The sequence below is a fragment of the Sorex araneus genome, chromosome 6, assembly GCF_027595985.1.
Source record: "Sorex araneus isolate mSorAra2 chromosome 6, mSorAra2.pri, whole genome shotgun sequence".
NCBI classification, from domain to species: domain Eukaryota; kingdom Metazoa; phylum Chordata; class Mammalia; order Eulipotyphla; family Soricidae; genus Sorex; species Sorex araneus.
The window spans coordinates 31,562,612-31,582,581 of NC_073307.1; the positions used below are offsets into that span (position 1 = coordinate 31,562,612).

General features: G+C 39.8%; 1 protein-coding gene across 1 annotated transcript in view; it reads left to right on the forward strand.

The window, feature by feature from the left end:
- FBN2 (fibrillin 2) overlaps positions 1-19,970 on the forward strand; it is a 276,352-nt gene that overhangs the window by 136,601 nt on the left and 119,781 nt on the right. The window contains exons 9-14 of the mRNA XM_004609828.2: positions 7,049-7,201; positions 8,722-8,946; positions 9,925-10,062; positions 17,186-17,305; positions 18,187-18,312; positions 19,167-19,289. Of these exons, the coding sequence (XP_004609885.2) occupies positions 7,049-7,201; positions 8,722-8,946; positions 9,925-10,062; positions 17,186-17,305; positions 18,187-18,312; positions 19,167-19,289 (885 nt within the window). The remainder of the gene's footprint in view (positions 1-7,048; positions 7,202-8,721; positions 8,947-9,924; positions 10,063-17,185; positions 17,306-18,186; positions 18,313-19,166; positions 19,290-19,970) is intronic.

A 19,970-nucleotide genomic window follows, 5' to 3' on the forward strand; every position in this document is an offset into this window, starting at 1 on the left:
CTTGAGGGTTTATTAACAACATTAGAAATTTTCGAGTTCATAGCAGTTGAATAGTGTCTGCTGACGGCCTCTTTCTGGTTCTCTGATTGGATGTACATTGTCTTTTTACCCTTGTTTGTTTTGGTTTTGGTTTGGGGGGCCACACCCTGTAATATTCAGGGCTACATCCGGATCTGTGCTCAGGGATCACTTCTGGCAGTGCTCAGTGGCGCCATGGATTCAAACTGGGGTTTGCTGCATGCAAGGCATGTGCCTTGTTTTCTGTACTATTTCTTGACCCACCTTCTCACTTCCATGTCCACATTTTAAACCTCTTTTTAACATTGTTCATCTCTTTGCTTCTCCAAATTAATCTGAATATATTTTATTCAGATACATCTTTCAGCTAAGCAGTTCTTTTTGCCTTTGTATGCAAAGCAGTTAATATAATCACTCAGCATTTAAGTTTATTTTCATTAAGATCATTAATTTTCACAGCGGGTAGGGATTTGCCTTGCCCGAGGCCTACCCGGGTTCGATTCCCAGCATCCCATATGGTCCCCTGAGCACCGCCAGGGATGATTCCTGAGTGCAGAGCCAGGAGTAACCACTGTGCATCACCGGGTGTGACCCAAAAAGCAAAAAAAAAAAAAAAAAAAAATCATTAATTTTATGGAAGTTTTGAAATATTTTAAATCTGTTCCTTGTTGACTTATTGGCTATTTCCCCCTGTTCACATTCTAAGATCTTAATTACCTAAAATATATTGAATATTATCTAGTTTTTAACACTTACTAAATCAGTTAATTACTATAATTATCAGGGCTAGGGTGACCAGTCTCTAAAATCTGATGTTTGTTCAGCTAGCTTTTGTTCACTGAGTCTTGTATCTTTCTGTATTACACATTTATTTACTTCACTGTTCGCTACTCCTTTCTCTTAGAACTTTATCTTGAGAATTCTTTACACCTGTGTCAATAATAAATCCTTCATTATGTTGACTTTTACCAGTTCCTGGGCTATCTATATCTGAGAAGATCTTTATAATCTCTACTGGAGAAGCTCTTTATATTATACTTTTCCTTTGAACTTTATCAGACAACTTCCCACCCACAGTTGAATTAAGAACATCAAAGCTCTGTGTAGTGGGGAGAGGACTTGTGGTTACTGATTGTTAGAAAAAGTCCCACCCCCACCCCTACACCCCATCAGCAGCCAATAGATACAGGGTAGAAGTGGGTCCATTGCTGCCCTCTTGCACAGGACCCTTATGCCAGACTCTTGCTCTGGGAGCCCCACCTGCTAGGTTTTGTACTGGGGGGAGATTCTGGGCTTCTTGTATCTTTAGCTCTGAACTCTGTCAAACTATTAAAGTTGAATTTTAATCTCCAGAGTTCTACAGAAGTCCTAAAGCTGGGCCTTTGCTTCCTATTCCTGCTCCACTCCTTTTTGAGGCCTGTTTTATCCTTTATTTCATGCCAGCTGAGTTATGTAATTTTCTAGGATTTTTTTTTAAAGACATCTAAGATGCCTTAGAGCCTTGAAAGTATGCAGAGTAGTTAGTCCACCATTCAGCTGAAAACAAAACATATATTGTTTTATGTCGCTTTCCCAGCAACACTGTCCTACCAGGGAAAAAAAATACTTAGAGTTGCAAAAATTAAGCTGATGTAATGCTAGGTCTCCTACCTCTGGCCATGTTTCTTTCAAACTTTATGTTACAGCCTCCTCTTTGCAGAAGCACTGAAGAATTAAATCAGTTCAGCCTGCTGTGTAGCTCTGAGTGTGTTTGATCACAGTGATTATTAAGAGGTTAGGACCTTATTGTCTAACTTGACATCCTGTACTTGAGCATAGCGATGGAATAATTCTGAAGAATATGACATGATGGGTTTCTGGAATGAATATTCCAAGAATTATTTCCCTGAGTCATTCTTTAAAAGTGAAGAACCTACCTACAGAGTTAAATCCAGTGACATCTTTACCAAATCCAACTTCTGAAGTTTTTAAAATATGTAAAGTGCCTTTCGATATGTAGGCATGCATCAAATTCACTACTTTGCTCATAAACATACTGGGTTTCTTTTAGAAGGGGATATTCTGATTCTTACATGGAGTTCCTAAAAAACAATCCATTTTTTCAGGCTACCTTAGAGGCAGTCTGAGTTGTACCATGGACTATTTAAGAAAATATATTAAAATCTTTATCTGGTGCAAAAAATTTAGCCTTTATCTATTAATAGAATTATTTTAAATTAATAATTTTATCTGGGCTGGAGCGATAGCACCATGGTAGGATGTTCACCTTTCACGAGGCTGACCTGTGTTAGATTCCTCCTCCCCTCTCAGAGAGCCCTGCAAGCTACCGAGAGTATCTAGCCTGCACGGCAGAGCCTGGCAAGCTACCCCTGGCTTATTGGATAAGCCAAAGACAGTAACAATAAGTCTCATAATGAGAGACGTTACTGTGCCCACTCAAACAAATCGATGAGCAACAGGATGACAGTGACAGTGACAGTGAATAATTTTATCTACATTGTTGCTGGGATTATTCTAATATTTATGGTATACCTTTCTTATTGAAGTCATAGACGATTTATCTTTCAAAACATCCATAATAAAATTTGAATAGTATGTGGTAAACTAGACTCATTTTTCCATTATTGCAATAAAGGAAATTTGAGTGATTAAACCCGCAGAGTTTACATGTGCTATTGTTACTATTATTATTCTCTCCCTGTGAAATTTTGTATTATATGTAGTCCTGATCCTGAAAGAACCCTGAATACCCCATCGGGCTACACTAGCATGCGACAGGGATGAATGGAGACATTACTGACGCCCACTCGAGCAAAAGAATGAACAACGGGATGACAGTGATACAGTGATACAGTGATGTAGTTTTGTAACATCTTCTAGCCTTTACTTGCCATTTCAGCACATTCTCTAACCCAATGTCACTGTTATATTATCTTGTCACTGCTCTGTCCCCAGTCCTGGGAGATAATGCATAAACTCCTTAACATTGCAGCTTTGCTAGCCCAGCGATTACGTCTAGGTTCCTTACTTCTGTCATTTTTGCCTCACCACTACTTGGCATAATTAATTTCCCTTAGTTCTTAAATATGTCTTATCCAGTTCCCTGACTTGGAGCACCATATATATACTAGTAAGTCACAGGTCTGTACCAACTTGACTATTCTCCTGGATTCCAATATCTAATATGTTCAACGTCTCACATGTAACACATTTTGAAACTAATCCTGTACCATCTCCTCTAGTCCGAATTTTTCCCCTTGTGCCCCTGACTGAAGAGTATAAGTAAGAAATTTAGGAACTTTCCAAGAATATTGTTTCCCTGTTCATACCTCATATTCAAGCAAGCTCCCATTGGCTGTGCTTTAGAAGTATTCTACTGCCTTCTCCCCCAGCATGTAAGGCCAGTTGCCAAGCTGTGGAGCAGACCTCCTGGCAGCAGAGATAGAGAAGGGGACACCAAATAGAGGATGTTGGGAGGACCCACTTGGGTTGAAAGCTGCGTACCAAAAGTAGATTGTGGAAGAACATGATGGCCAGTCAATGCCTCTATTGCAAACTACAACATCCAATAGGAGAGAGAACAAAAGGGAATGCCCTGCCCAGAGGCAGGGTGGGGTGGTGGGAGGGATGCTGGGAACATTGGTGGAGGGAAGTGGGCACTGGTGGAGGGATGTAAATTAGATGCAAACATAAAGGTTCATAAGTTTGTGCCTGTACCTCATGGTGATTCAGTAATAAAAATTTAAAAATAAAAAATTGGGAAAAAAACACTCCCTTGAATGTGCACATGAGCGTGCACTCACGGAAGGTACACTTGTGTGAGTGCAAACTCCTGTGAGTGCACGCTCCCATGAGTGTACACTGCTGTGAGTGCACACTCCCGTGAGTGTACAGTACCATGAGTGTACACTCCCGTAAGTGCACGCTTCCGTGAGTGTACACTCACATGAGTGAGCACTCCCGTGAGTACACACACTCGTGAATACACACTCCTGTGAGTGCACACTCCTGTGAGTGCACACTTCCATGAGTGTACACTCGGGTGAGCAAGCACTCCCATGAGTACACACTCCCGTAAGTGCACACTCACCTGAGCAAGCACTCCCGTGAGTAGACACTCCTGTGAGTAGACACTCCCATGAGCACACACTCATGTGAGCAAGCACTCCCGTGAGTAGACACTCCCGTGAGCACACACTCCCGTGAGCAAGCACTCCCGTGAGTAGACACTCCCGTGAGCACACACTCGAATGAGCAATCACTCCCATGATCACATACTCCCATGAGCACACACTCACGTGAGCAAGCACTCCCATGAGTAGACACTCCTTTAAGTAGACATTCCCGTGAGCACACACTCCCGTGAGCAAGCACTCTCGTGAGTACACACTCCTGTGAGTAAACACTCCCATGAGTGCACACTCCCGTGAGTAAACACTCCCATGAGCACACACTCCCGTGAGCGCACACTCCTGTGCACTCCTGTGAGTGCACACTCCTGTGAGCAAGCACTCCCGTGAGTGCACAATCTCATGAGCGTACACTCCAGTCGCGTAAGTGCACACTCCTGAATGCACACTCCCGTGAGCGTACGCTCCCATGAGCGCATGCTCATGTGAGTGCACACACCCCTGAGCGCATGCTCCCGTGAGTGCACACACCCCTGAGCACACACTCCCATGAGTGCACATTCCTGTGAGTAAACACTCCCGTGACTACTCCCATGAGTGCACATTCCTGTGAGCAAACACTCCCGTGACTACACACTCCCATGATCAAACCCAACTGTGAGTACACACTCCTGTGAGTACACACGGGAGTGTGTACACATGGGAGTGTTTACATAGTACCGTTTGTACTCTTCATCCCCAGTCTTGAAGAAAATTGGCCAATTTAGTGGGTAACAAAAAAGTACATACTCCCGTGAATACACACTCCTGTGAGTACATACTCCCGTGAGTCAGAAGTGAGAGCGAGTGGGGCTACAGAGACTGAAGCATAAGGGCTCCATAGAGAGAGATCAGAAGAAGAGAGATTGGAAGAGACTACAGGAGAGATGGTAGAGACAGAGAGAGTTCAGAAGGACTATTGGAGAGATTACAGAGACAGAGATAAAGAGACAGACAGAAGAGAGCACAGAGGTACACACAGAAGCAGAGCACAAGGAGGAGCCATCCCGATCTGGTCCATACACAGTGGCTCTAAAGCACCGGATGTGAGGGGAGAGAGATAAAGAGAAAGAGGGCAGGGAAGAGAGAGAAAGAGCCACCCTCAGAGCCCATGAACACAACGCACACATCACCCCCTTCTGCAGGCGCACGTGTTTATATTTTTTACAACGTCCATGTGGTTGAACATCTCTCAAGCCCCCAGGTGCTCCAGATGCCTATTTCTGAGGAGTTCTCTGCTTCTTAAACCTTCACCTTCACAAAATCTCAAAGAGAACAGATTAATAAATTTAAAACCTATTTTGGACTAACTGGTAATTCTCACTCACGTTCTTCATTCCTTTTCCCCTGATTTTTAAAAAAATGAAGTAAAATTTGTTTATATAATTATATATGTTTCCAAAATACATAGTTATAAACCAATTCTATGTATTACACTATGTTGTTCACCAGGATTCCCATTTATATGATAATGTGTCATGTGACAACACATCAATTTTCTTTTAATTACTCATATAATACAAGGATAATCTTTTGAGTTTAAAGGAAATGAATCTGCACATAATTCATAATTACTTTCTTCAACATTTAGATAATAGATTCTCCACTGTCTAATCTGTAAATTATTGAAAGGATAAAGTCTGTTCCTAATACAAAAAATTATCTTGATGTATATCAACACAAATGGAAATACTTTAAAAATATCAGCTGTGATGGGAGATGCATGCTGAAACTAGATAATAGACCAAACATGATGACCTGTCAGTGTCTGTGTTGCAAGCCATAATGCCCCAAAGTAGAGAGACAGTATGGGGAATATTGTCTGCCATGAAGACAAGGGAGAGGGTGGCAAAGGGCGGGATACTGGGGATATTGGTGGTGGGAAATGTGCACTGGTGGAGGGATGGGTGTTTGATAATTGTTTGATTGTAACTCAGACATAAAAGTTTGTGACTATTTCTCATGGTGAATCAATAAAATTTTAAAAATACACTAACCCAAAAAAATGAAGTATTCTAAAGCATATCCCTGTCATTGGACCTCTGCTCACCCTCCCTGTGACCGCCCTCCTCAGGGAGACCATCTCTCACCTGGGCATCCTTCATATCTTCTTTTTTCTTGCTCTTTGAATAGAGGCAGCAGCCAAAGAGATCTTTCCAAAGATTTCAACTCTTGTCTTTTCGGTCATTAAAGCCTTCCAACTGTTCTCATAACATTCCAAATAGATTTCCAAACTTCTTCCCTCCTGTTGGTCTACAGATATGCATGTGATCCTGCCTTTTCTCAAGTCTCTAGCCACACTCTTCCTCCCTTTTATGTGCTCTCCTTTCGTCACTTTGGCACCTTGCTTTTTACGGATGGCAGATAGATCCCTTTCTCGTTCTTAGGACTCTTCCTGCAGGTAGCTGAGTGGTGTGGAACCTCAGTGTGTTTCAGTCTCAATTGATTTATGCCTCAACGGTCACTTTGTCCAAGGAGCTGCTTCCTATCTGTCTTTCTAAAGTAGCACCTGCATGAGCCATAAAATCTTGTTGGTAATCAGTAGCCCTGGATGGGATTGTTGCTTTCCTTCAAGCTTCAGCTCTCTAGACTCGGCTTCCTAACTGCTCTGCCTTTCTCAATTTTTGTATCCCCGAATATGGCATGGCGTGATGTTCGGTGGAGATTCAGTTCAAAAGAAAAAAAAAGGAAAAGAACAAGGAGATGTAATAGAAATTAAGAGGTATTGAGAAAATGCATAAATAAAATAGAGAGTAAGTCAAACAATTCACATCCTTTGGCCTCTTATTTTTTAAATATGAACAAAACAATGTCAACAGCTAAGGTAACGCTAATTTTTTTTTATTTCATCCCATGTTCAGATCAGAGAACAGGCACCTGCTTCTCAGGCCTGGTAAATGGTCGCTGTGCACAAGAGCTCCCGGGCAGAATGACGAAAATGCAGTGCTGCTGTGAACCTGGCCGCTGCTGGGGCGTGGGAAGCATCCCGGAGGCTTGCCCCGTCCGAGGTTCTGGTGAGAGCTGACTACTAGTCTTCTTGGGACAGACAGTCTCGGGAAATGAGTAACCACACACTCTACTTTGCTGGTCTCCTTAACATCAAACTTTTTTTTTTTTCGTATTCTCTTACTATCTCAATAAAATCTCAATAAAGCAGGGGTGTTTTTGTAAGGTGGCCTTTTGTGTAGGGGGAACATTTTTTATTTCTGGCTTTTTAATATCCGAAAATTTTCTGAAAACTGATTTCAACTTGTCTTGGTACAAATATATCTGTGTGTATGTATATACGTAAGCATATGTATATATAAGTATATATGTAAGTTCAATATAATTCTGCCTAAAAACCTCCTGAGTTTATATGCTAAGGATTGGTTATCATTGTGAAACAATCATTTGCCTGAATTTATCATTTGTTTTAGGAGAATGCTCAGTACATAGTACCCCAGTCTTTGAAATTATTTCTTCTCTTTTAATTTGAAATTTTAGGACATAGGGTTGGAAAGTACTTATTGAATTTACCATGTAACTGAGGCTTTATTGGTAAATTATTTTAGAATGAGTAAAAAGTAGTTTCCCTTTTAAAATAATATGAGTAATAAACATAATTAATGTTATTATTTGAATGTAGATTAATGTTTCATTTATTTTTAAGTTAAATCATAAATATGAAAAATTAAACTTGCTTAAAATTATGAAAACTTTTGTAATTAGCTTCTAAAGATTTATATATGTCTGTAGTTAATGGAGAAAAATTAAGATGCATTTTTTTCTAAATTTCTCATCCAAAAAAATGCCCAAAATGAGTGCTGTAATGTCTTTAAAAAGCAGAGTTAATCCATAATATATAATTTGGAGGGGAAGTTTCTTTGTTCTATTTATAATTATATAATGATTAGCATAGTACCAATACTGAAACGCCTACTTGGGTTAAATAACATCAGCCTCCTCTACTATAGTGCCCTAATTGGGAATTAATTAAAGAAATAAAAGCAATAGTTATATTCTTGTTTCTTCTCTCATCTTTTATACTTGGAAAAATAAAGGAACAGATTTAAAACATATTAAATACCATCTATATATGATTTAAATCCACATTATAAAAAATAATCTGAAACCTGATTTATCTCTTAAAGAGGAGAAAAGGGAGGAAAGTGTGTTGAGTGGAACACTGAGTCAGGATTCAAGTAAGGCCAAATATGCAGAATGAGACACTTCAAGCTTTAATTTTCTTCCATTTAAGTAAATTTCTTGAACTCACACTTACATCTGGAATTTTATGAGTTGCTCTAACATGCAAAAAAAATAAAAATTCACCTATAGATGATTTTTTTGCCTTTATAACAACACAGTTAAAATGTGGCATTTAAGTTTGACTTTTTTCTAAAGCACCTATGCCTTTCCCTGATACTATTAGTGTAAAACACTTATCCAGATAATAACCCGGTCAACTGAAATGGTCATTATGGTGTACAAATTGCTTTTATGATGTAGAGACACTTCCCTTCATGTTGAATAGAATGTTCTTTCCTTCTAGAGGAATATCGCAGACTTTGCATGGATGGACTTCCAATAGGAGGAATTCCAGGGAGTGCGGGTTCCAGACCTGGAGGAAATGGATTTGCCCCAAGTGCGAATGGCAACGGCTATGGCCCCGGAGGAACGGGCTTCATCCCCATACCTGGAGGCAACGGGTTTTCTCCTGGTGTCGGGGGAGCTGGTGTGGGTGCCGGGGGACAGGGGCCCATCATCACTGGATTGAGTGAGTATTCAGTTTATGCTTAGACTCTTTGGTTTTTTGCCTTAAATAATATTTATATTATGTAACTGTCAAAGAAGTTTGCGTATGTGTGTGTGTGTGTGTGTGTGTGTGTGTGTGTGTGTGTGTGTAAAACCAATTGCAGAATTTAAAAGGATGCAGTGATGCAAAATTCTCAGGGAAGTATTTTTCTCCTGGATAAATTTTTTAAGTTGGAGGAGAGAATGAGTTGAAAATAGAGATGTGAGACCATCATTCTCCTTCCCCTCCCCTCCCCTCCTCTCTCTCCCCCACTCCCCTTCCCTCACCTCACAGTTAGAAAATTCACTGTTGCTTTCATACTGGTTCATTTGGCATTGAGCAACTTCCCTGTTCGTACAGCCCTTGAATTATTTTCCAGAGCTATTTCTCAACTAAGATAAACTGAATAAATCTTGCTCTGTGCCTATCTAAATATTATAGTGAAATATCTTTCTTTTCCTTGCCCTTTTTTGTTGAATAACTTAAGAAATCAAGAACTGTGGGCCTCAGGCCAGAGTGGGCATTGGTGCTCTTGACATTTAAGTTTATTCTATTTGAAAGAAGTGCTCTTGCTAATAATATTTAATGATGTCCCACAGTGTTGCGTTTATTCTTTTTGGCATATTTCCTATTTACTCTCACTCAGTATTCGGTACGATTATAGAAATAGAAATGGAAACCACATAAATGTACAGTAGAACATTCCTGAAATTTTAAAAAGACATCACTATGGTCAAAGTTTCCAGTCATGAACTTAACAAATGCAAATTCATTGTGTCAAAGAATTTTTTTGTATTCTCAATCCAAATAAATGTAGAACAAAATTTTATTAATCTAATAAAATTAGAGTAATGTGAACTTTATAAGCCTTGCTATATACTTTTTTTAAAAAAATATGCTCTGTGAAGTGTAATGTGTTCTGACATGATGAACTATCACTTGTGCTTTATATTTTCATAGCTATTCTAAACCAGACCATTGATATCTGTAAGCACCATGCTAATCTCTGTTTAAATGGACGCTGCATACCTACTGTTTCTAGCTACAGATGTGAATGCAATATGGGTTATAAACAGGATGCAAATGGAGATTGCATAGGTAAGCTCCTAATTCTTTAATCCTGCTGAATCTTTTTCCCCACTTTATTTAAGCACCATGGTTTACAAAGTTATTCATGTTGATATATTAGACGTTTAGTATTCCAACACCAATCCTACCACCAATGTCACCTTCCCTTCACCATTGTCTTCGTTTTCCTAACCAGCCTTCAAGCCTGTCCCTATAGCTGGCTCTCAATAATTTATATCACCAGCTTGTTACCAGTACATGGCTAATGGGATTATCAAAAAGTATTTCTGTAGAAGAAAATTTGTAAAAATTGTTGTATCTCCCCATTGGAACATTAAGTCTTTGTCTGCAGGTTTACTAATCCGTTGAAGGTTAAGCTTTTTTGTTAATGTTTTTGTTTCTGTGAGTTGACATTGGTTGACTTCTGTGTTACATTCCATCCAATCTGGTGTGCTACTACTTGAATGTCAGTGTTTTTCTTTTTTAGTTAACATTAATTTCTAGGCTGTTTCTCTGGTGGCATGCTCTTCCAGATACCCCCTTAAACTTTCATAGAGCGAGACCTCGTCAAGATTCCCTATCTTCCCAGGCCCTAAGTATTATAGTGTCCGTCATTGTCTCTTCTCCTAAAACTGAGCAGCACAGACTTTATGTTAGTGTCGTTAACATGCTGTGGAAGGCACATGTTGAAAGGAAAAGGCTGAACATGTTACTTTTGGGGTGTCCAGAATGTTTAATTATAGAAGTTTAAAGTGCAAATGGGTGGTAAGCCAGGGCTCAAGTTGTAGGTTTAGGAATAAAAGATGATCATTAGAACTCTGAGGGTGACTATTGTCTCCCACACTAAATTCCACAGGAAGAGTGAAAAGGTAGCCGTAGGATGTGGCTGGAACCCTATGCAACAGCAACATAGGCCCTTGAAAAAAACTTGGTGAGAGTGAAGAGTCTAAAAATATTGTATCTCAGAAATGATGCCAGAGCACACTTACAAAAGAAAAGTAGTTTAAGTATTAATTGCAGTAACAAAATCAAATACAATGTGGATTTAAACAGTTAGCTTTGATAATGAAGAAGGTTTTCATATCTTTCGAGATTAGTTTTTAAGACAATGGAAATTGAACCACTTTGAGATTATTCTCTTTCTCATTGTCTACCCAAATGCAGGAAACCCTGGCTCAGTTGATAGCAGTTGAAGCTTGTTTGTGTATGTGTCTGCTCTTAATTTTGTTTGGTGGGCCTCCCAGCAGTGCTCAGGATACCTGGGGCCCCTCTCAGTGATTCCTATTCTCATCAAACAAGGCCAGAAGGTAGAATGTGAGGACTCAAGGACGTTATGTTGCTTGGATCCTGAGATACTGGGGACCACTCGTTCACCTCCCCTCCTCCCCTGTCACCCCCTCCCTGTATTCTGCAGCTACCATAAACGCACCCAGGAATGTTTGGAAGCTATTTATGCCAGGGGTCCAACCACTTTGTTTACTCCCTGACCCTAGCCCAATGATTATTTGACAGAACAGACAGATAATTTTGGAATACCAGGAAAACTTAACCTTTTTCCTTTATATGAAGTAAATGGTATTTGATTCTATATAATTATAATTATGCATTGTATGATATTGCCTCTTACATACATTTTCACAGTTACATCAAATAGAAATTTAATTTCTTTTTTCGTTACCATTGTTCATTCATATGTGGGGCAAAAATGTTATATTTCTGGAGCTGGAGAGGTAAAGCAGGTTTAAGGTATTTGCCTTGCATACTACATGGTTTGATCCTGGTCAGATGTGGGTGTCCCCACCAAATATATATACATATATATATATATGTATATATATTCAAAGATCACAAATTTCTTCCTCGTAGCACCCACAAACACTTTAATCTAGCAAGTTAAAATACCTAGTCTTTTTTTTTCTTTTTTTTTTTTTTGGCTTTTTGGGTCACACCTGGCGATGCACAGGGATTACTTCTGGCTCTGCACTCAGGAATTACCCCTGGCTGTGCTCAGGGGACCATATGGGATGCTGGGATTTGAACCCCGGTCGACCGCGTGCAAGGCAAACGCCCTACCTGCTGTGCTATCTCTCCAGCCCCAAAAAATACCTAGTCTTAAGAAGGACTTTATTTTTGAACACTGGAATTAAAATTAAGTAACCCGCAATTTTTAAAAATAAATTTATTATAGCTAAAGTAATGTATTTATGTGCTGATAAGATATTAACTTATTTGATATTTATGGTCTGGATGTAAGTGGAATATCTTAAAGGATCAAAAAGGATCTATACTTATATTGCTAAGTCAGCCCTTTCAGCCAAGCTTCCTCTAGAGCAATGCCTCTTACCTGGGGTCCATATGACACTCTGTGAGTCCCCAGGATATCCCAAGGGGTCCACAGCTGAAAATAATGTAAATCAGAGAGCCCTACATCAGGCTAGGGAACCAAACCACAGGACAGGTGGCCCCAGGAGGGAAACGTTGGAAATGGGCCACTTCTAGGAAACAGCCGAGAAACCCAGGGCTTGAAAATGAAGCCTGGAAGAAAGCAATTTCCATGACTCCTTTCTAAGTTCTCCCAAGGGTGACGCATGATAAGAGTCGTAATGTATAAGAGGCATGCTATCTACAGTAATTCTCTCAGGCCAATTGGCCCCAACTTTTCCTGGAACTGAGTGAGAAGGGCTTCTACCAGCCATTTTATAGACTCTTATCTAATGCAGTATTGAGAAGCTTGCTTTCGTCACTAACACTTTAATGTAATAATCAAACTCATTGAGTTTTGGTCAAGCATTCATATAGTTTTCTTTTATATTCACCTCACTTTCTAGCCCTGCGAAGTAAAAACCCAGGGCTGTCTTATTGTTTATAATTCATTGGGATAAAGATCAATATTGGAGCATGTTTTCAAAATACAAATTTTTAATACTTATAATCTTATACTTTGTGTAGTGGCAACTTGCAGTCAGTTTGACAGAAGTTAAGAAGACATAAATTAGTTAGAGTTTTAAATTGTAGGAGCCCAAATTAAGAGTGGTCCTATTTCAATTTACTCATATTTTGAGAAATAACAAACTGCCATTGCTATTTGGGTCTTTTATTAGATGCCTATAGAACTGAAAGATTGTAACTATATCATAGGATCAAATATATGGAAAATCAAATTAGATCCACTAAGAACATACTACTCCTAATTCCTAAAAACGGTTACCACATTTTTCTCTGCTTCTGAGAATTCCTTTTTAAAAGGAAATTCTAAGACACTATATCTGTGTAAGTGGAACTGTTGGTAGTATCATCATCATCATCATCATCATCATCATCATCATCATCCTGTTGATCGTGGAATGTCTTGAGCAGTCTCAGTAACCTCTCCATTTGACCTAGCCCTGAGATTTTAGAAGTCTCTCTTTACTTGTCCTTCCCAAGGATGCCACATAGGGGGCTCTTTCTGGGTCAGGGGAATGAGACCCAGCATTGTTACTGGCTTGGGCATATGAAAACACCATGGGGAGTTTGTAAGACTCTCCCATGTGGGCAGGAAGCTCTAGGTATCTAGCTAGGTTCTCCCAGAGGGAGAACCAGGATATAAGATGTCGTGCGGCTGCAAAGCAGCTGCGCACTTCCTTCCGGGAGCTTGGTTTTAAGTCTCTGGATGTGGGCCATTGGTGGGATTACACAGTGCCGGGGGCAGTCCCTGGGTGTGACCACCTAGCTACTGGAAAATGGGAAATCTAAGCGGAAGAGGCCCAGTCCCGATCCGAGCAGGCTTAGAGGTCTCAGACCCGAGTCCCATAGATCTGGGTTCCTCTGCCGGTACCTTCATGCATGAGGTTGTCCGAACGTGTGGAGAGGGGCCTTGAGCATGGCTGTGGCTAGGCTCTGGAGGTCTTCGGCCTCAGTTGCGCTGCTCGGGGCGGGGAGGGAAGCTGGAGCCCATCCCTCCGAGGGGCCCAGGGGAAGACAGCCAGGTGCGTGGGCAAGAGACTCTCTCTGTTGGTAGTAATGGTTTTTTAATTAAGTCAGTCTATCTTGAAACAAAGAGAAGTATAATTTCTATTTCTGCTGGCTCATCAATAATCATAGAATGCTAACCAATTTTGAAAATATTTTCTAAGGTCTAGAGAGAGAGAGAGAGAATGCAGGGGTTAAGGTACATGCCTCACACATGTGGCCTACTCCAACTTGATTCCCAGCATCACATGTTCCCCAGAGCATCACTAGCACAACTCTAGAGCTGCCCTTATACTCCCCCTTCCCCCAACACCTCCAGCATGACCCAGCCAGGTGATCCTTGGCAAAGGCTCGGTAAAACCCAATCAGTGCTGCATCCTCAGGCTCTCACATTGGACAGATTGTCAAGCATTTTCTGCAGGAGTCCCAGTGCCTCGTGAGCACTGGTTGGGAGGCAGTGGGACTCCAACATATTTTTAAATTATGTACATTTCAGGGTCAGTATTGCTTATCCCAGTGGTATCTGACCACCTTGATAATCCACGCATTCCTCAATTACTTCATTTATTTTAGAAGTTTAGAAGTTTAAAATCCTGTGAACTGCACTTTAAAATGATTCACTTAAAAATACTTAGTATATAAAGATGAGAGAAGATGAAAATGCTCTCCTACAAAAAGGGAAAGCAAAGCGCATTTGCTGCCTGAGCCCATGTGCTGCTTGTGCCCACGTGGCCGAGCACATGTGATGCCCGAGCACATGTGTTGCCCGCATCTCCCCCCTTGAGATGTGTACTCTCATACTTTTGTGTCCAGTGCTAGGATGTGTGTAGGGGCTTCCTCCACCCTTGGAGAAGCCTGTGTTCTCCCTTGAGCGCGTTATTCTTACTATTCTCCCTCCCACTTATCCCTTCCTCCTTCCCTCAGAAACCTCTAAATAAAATCTGTTACTTCAAAGAAAAAAAATGGGAAAGCAAAGCTTGTCTCTTGGAGGTACTACACAAGTCCCAGAATATGTGTCTCAGAACATGACAGTATTCCCTGTGATTCGCCTAAAAAACTTAAAATCTTGCAGTAGCTCCGGAAAACAACCCAGAAACGAATGAACAAAATACCAATGTGGGTTTAAAGACCTGAGTTGGAAAGCCACCGATTAGTATTTTTGGTGATTGTTTTCACTCGAAAAAGAAAAAGAATAAGTAAACTACTTTACCATCTTGGTCTACTAGATGCTTTGGAGGTCCATCCCCCAAGGGCTGTGGAAGCAGAAACAAATCTAGTGGCAGTATAACTGGCAGAGCTGCCACAGACTTGAGGGGCCTGGGGAGCAATTCTCAGGGGGCGGGCAGTGCTCTGAAGAATCCTGCTGCTTCCCAGGGAGGTGCCCTGCAGGCAGGGGGCTGGGGCACATGGTCTGTGAGACTGCTCTCCAGAGGCAACAACGTTTTTAATGGCTTCACTTCAACATTACTCCATGCTGTGAAATCAAGGGAGCCACAGCCCTGCAGACTGTGAAGGTGATCTTTCATGCTGGAAAGTCCATGAATCATACTTTAGATGCTGCCTAACGCTCTATTCTCTTCTTTCATTTCGCTTCACTCCTTTGGCTTGGTAGAATTGATGTTATCAACCCCAAGTTTAAATGTAAGTAAGTGAGTCTTAATGGGCCAAGGGCATTTTGGGATGAATTGAAAAAGCATCTAATCCTGTTATTCTTTGTTGCCAGTTTTTTTTTTTTTAATTTGCTGTGAGATTCCAGCCCCCCTCTTCCTAAAGAGGGCTTAATTGCTTTCAGTCTGAGTGTTTATATATGTGAGGTTGGTGCCTCTGACAGAGTGCAGTTTTTCTTTTAAGGACATCTGTGAAAGAAGTAATCTGTTTATTAAGTGGTAAACCAGTGAACAGATCTTATTGTTGTGCTCTCCAATTCAGCTGAAAATGTGTGTCAGTGCCTTCTAGGTAGTTGTGAGATGCAAGTCATCATCTTCTCCCTGGCCAGCCAGGTTTTTTGTTTTTTGCTTTTTGAATTTTGGGGGAGCATACCTGACAGTGCTCGGGGCTTATTCCTGACTCGGTACTCAAGGGTCACTCTTGGTGGGGTTCCCGGGACCCTGTGCAGTGCCAGAAATTGCACAGAGCTCAGCTACATTCAAGGCAAGAGCCTACAGGCTCTACTATTTCTCTAGCCCCAGCTGTGTTTTAAATTTGCCAGCACTCAAAATAATATTTACTAGGTAAAGATGAAACTTATTGTAACTCTGGAACACATACATAATTTTTCAAATTCTCTAAAATTGGATGAGTCCAAAATGGTCCATATTTCATCTGATCACATAATCTCTGAAATCTTTGAAGGGTTTGCACTTAAGCCTAAGGAGAGAACTTGAATGAAAAGCAGTGTCTTTTTTCACATTTAGTATCCAGACAGCATTTGCATTAAATTTGACTTTATACAAAAATATCTGTGCCAGTTTTAAGATCCTAAAGAAACCTGACACCACTAAAAACAATAAATTTAGGTTTATTGTTTTTAAACCTAAAACAATAAATTTAGGTTTATTGTTTTAGGTTTACTGCTTTTTAAAAAAATTTTTTTTATTGAGTCATCCAGAGATGCACAGTTACAAAGCTGTTCATGACTGGGTTTCAGTCCTACAATATTCCAACATTCATCCCAGTAAGCTTAGTTTAGTTCTATTTCTACCCCCACTCTGTTTTCTACTTCAAAATATTATCTAAGTCTCAGTGCAAGTTATATTCATTGAGTTTAGTAAAAAAAGTACAGAAATTTCATAATAAAACATTAATATATATCTTCAAAACTCTTTCTCTGATCTCCTAACACTGTATTAAGCCCTAGAGAGGCTGTTAATTTGTGCGGATTATTATATGATAATTGGTATAGACTAATATAACTCATGATAGTGTCTTTATGCAATCTGTGATTTGAACCACTGTTCATTATTCAAACTGAGAGACATTTTTGATTAAAGCAACTTCCCATGCACTCTTCAATAGGCAATATTTTCATAAATCCAGATGGACCTCTATTTGTAGAGAGGGATTTTCATTCATTTATAAATAATCTGCTATTTAGACTATTACGTTGCTGGCCTTCTCTCAAATTTGGGATGCCTAAATGTACTTTAAACAGACATTTTAGAAATGGAGTGAAGTCTCTAATGGTTTCTTTTGCTGCTCACAGATGTTGATGAATGCACATCAAATCCCTGCACTAATGGAGATTGTGTTAACACACCTGGATCCTATTATTGTAAATGTCATGCTGGATTCCAGAGGACTCCTACCAAGCAAGCCTGCATTGGTAAGGCATTTTGCTTTCACATATGAAAATGTTTCATGAAATACAATGAGCCAAGCTGTTGAAGTTAAAAGTAAATGTATTAAAATAAGACATAGAATGAAAATAACTGCTCTTACATTGTTACAAATTCATTTTAGCTACCCTCCTAAGCCATACTTAAAACATGAAACACTGTTTGCATCTCTCACCCTGGCAGTGTGGTATCTGGTTTCACAAAAGTTCAGTTGGTCTTCCTTGCCTAGGTCCCAGCTTCCTCCTTCCAGGAGTCCAGCTCTTTGACTGATGGAACTTAAGATTTATAGCTGTTTTCAGCTACTGTTCTTTTTGAACCTCACACAGTCTTAAAACCAAACATTGCTATTCCGTTTCATTGCTCTATTCACCACTGCAGTTCAAATGCGCTACCCCACTAGTGACTCATCTCAGAAGTCCTTAGCAAATGACTTTCATTGTACTCATTTTCCTTCCTATTTATCCATGAGTAGTTACTTGGATGAGCTTTCTCCAGAAATGTTCATTATATTGTTCCTAGGGTTTCTTAAATTCTGTACTGATTTTTAGCCCTTCTCAGGCTTGCTCTGACTTTTAAGATCTCCATTACTATGTCAAAAGCAGCTGCACTACCCACCCTCTCTTAAGAATCCTTGCAATCTATCTCTATTAGGCTTTTTTTCCTCTTAAGTCAGGGCGGCAAGATTGCTCATATCCACCTACTTGTGAAAAATGAGGTAAGAGAAATATTTGTTAAAGAAACAGTATGACTAGAGTATGTGTATATATGTATGTATATATATTTGAAATTTTAAATTACATTTTTGACTTATTGTTTTATCTGTAGCATTGTAAAATGATAATATTTTGGCCATTATTAATTTTCTCAGATATTGATGAGTGCATCCAGAATGGAGTTCTTTGTAAAAATGGTCGATGCGTGAACACAGATGGAAGTTTCCAGTGCATTTGCAATGCTGGCTTTGAACTAACTACAGATGGAAAAAACTGTGTTGGTATGGAAATTGCCTGCTCCCTTGCAAAAGATTTTTTTAAAGGATATGCATTTTTATTTAGAATCATGCATGCTATTTCCAGGAAAGCTCACATACATACACAACATGTGAGAGTTCTTCAGATGATTTAAGTAAAATACAAAACCTGAAACATAAGATTTAAAGGGAAGGGACAGAATTTTTTTCAAATTTACAACAATGACTAATTTATTACTTCTAAAAATTTTCTGTGTAGCATGTTTAAAGTAGCAATTATTTCTTATTAAAAAAAAGAAAAGCTATGCATTTTGCATGCTCAGATTGCCACACTGACAAACGAGAAATACCTCCCCGCTCCTCTTTCTTGTTCCTGAAGCTGAACTATAAAAAATGATTCTCATATGTGACAACCACATCTCTAGATTTGTGGTCCTTATTATGTCAAACCATGATGTCATGTAGTTAGATACTAAGACTCAACAAAAATCCTCTGTTCATACAGTCACAAGTGAAATTTCACCCATTGGTGAAAATCAAAATCATTTCACTTGCATGGTGCTTTTTTCTCCTTTTCTCTTACCAAAGAAACACCCCCGAAATCAGATTACTTGTATCAGTATTCAGAATGAAGTAGCAAATCAGCACAAAGGTTATTTCATTATTTTCCTTTAGGTGTGTTACATTAAAGGCCCTTCACAATCTTCGCACTATTTGCATTTGCTCAGTTGACATTCCTATTCCTCAGGGAGTGGGTGGGTAATCCATATGCACATAGTTTATTTGTTCATTTGTGTAGTGGAATTTGACTGGCCATTGTGAACAGACAGAAATCAGGGTCCCTGAGGCCTACCGTGTAACTCACTCCCCTACCGTAGATCACGATGAATGTACTACAACCAACATGTGTTTGAATGGGATGTGCATTAATGAAGATGGCAGTTTCAAGTGCATCTGCAAACCGGGATTTGTCTTGGCTCCAAATGGGCGTTACTGTACTGGTATGTATGGCTTTCAGAAAAGAAAGTAAACCTGATTTAAGGTATCCTGTTCATTTGAGAGTCTATTGAATCAGCTTGTGAATCCTGCAAGAATTGCTAGTCTCTTCATGTGGATTTTATCTCTGATTTCTTTTGCTAATTCAACTAAAGCAAGTGTCTACAACTTCCTGGGGGCGGGGGGGGGGGGAGGGACATTGTGCTTTAGGGAGAAATAACTTCTTTATGGAAAAAAAAAAAGAATTGTGCAATCACTACCAGGATGACCCTTAATATTCCCAGCTCCACAGGAAAGCAACACATTCCAGGCCTCTCTCATGGAGTTGGCCAAATATCTCTGGGAGTGTCCCGTGCCCTCGTGGAAGAGTCCTCCCCCCAATAATAGTGAGGATAGTGGAAGAAAAATGAAGGGGATGACAGAGAGGTCTTAGTAGAATAAATCATGTAGAATCTGTTTCCTCCCTTGTTTAAAGCTACAAAAATGTATGAAGTGTTTGCATTTAGGGAGGGTTTCAGAAACTAAATTTTCAAACTATCCTTTATCATTGGTTTGTACATTTTTTCTATAAATCTAGTATATAGATCACTTGTGAGCTTATCTTTACCGTAAAGAGTCTTACATTTATTTACCAAAGAAATAATAGGCTTAGTGCTCTATTAGTTGTTCTGTTTATGAAGATACTT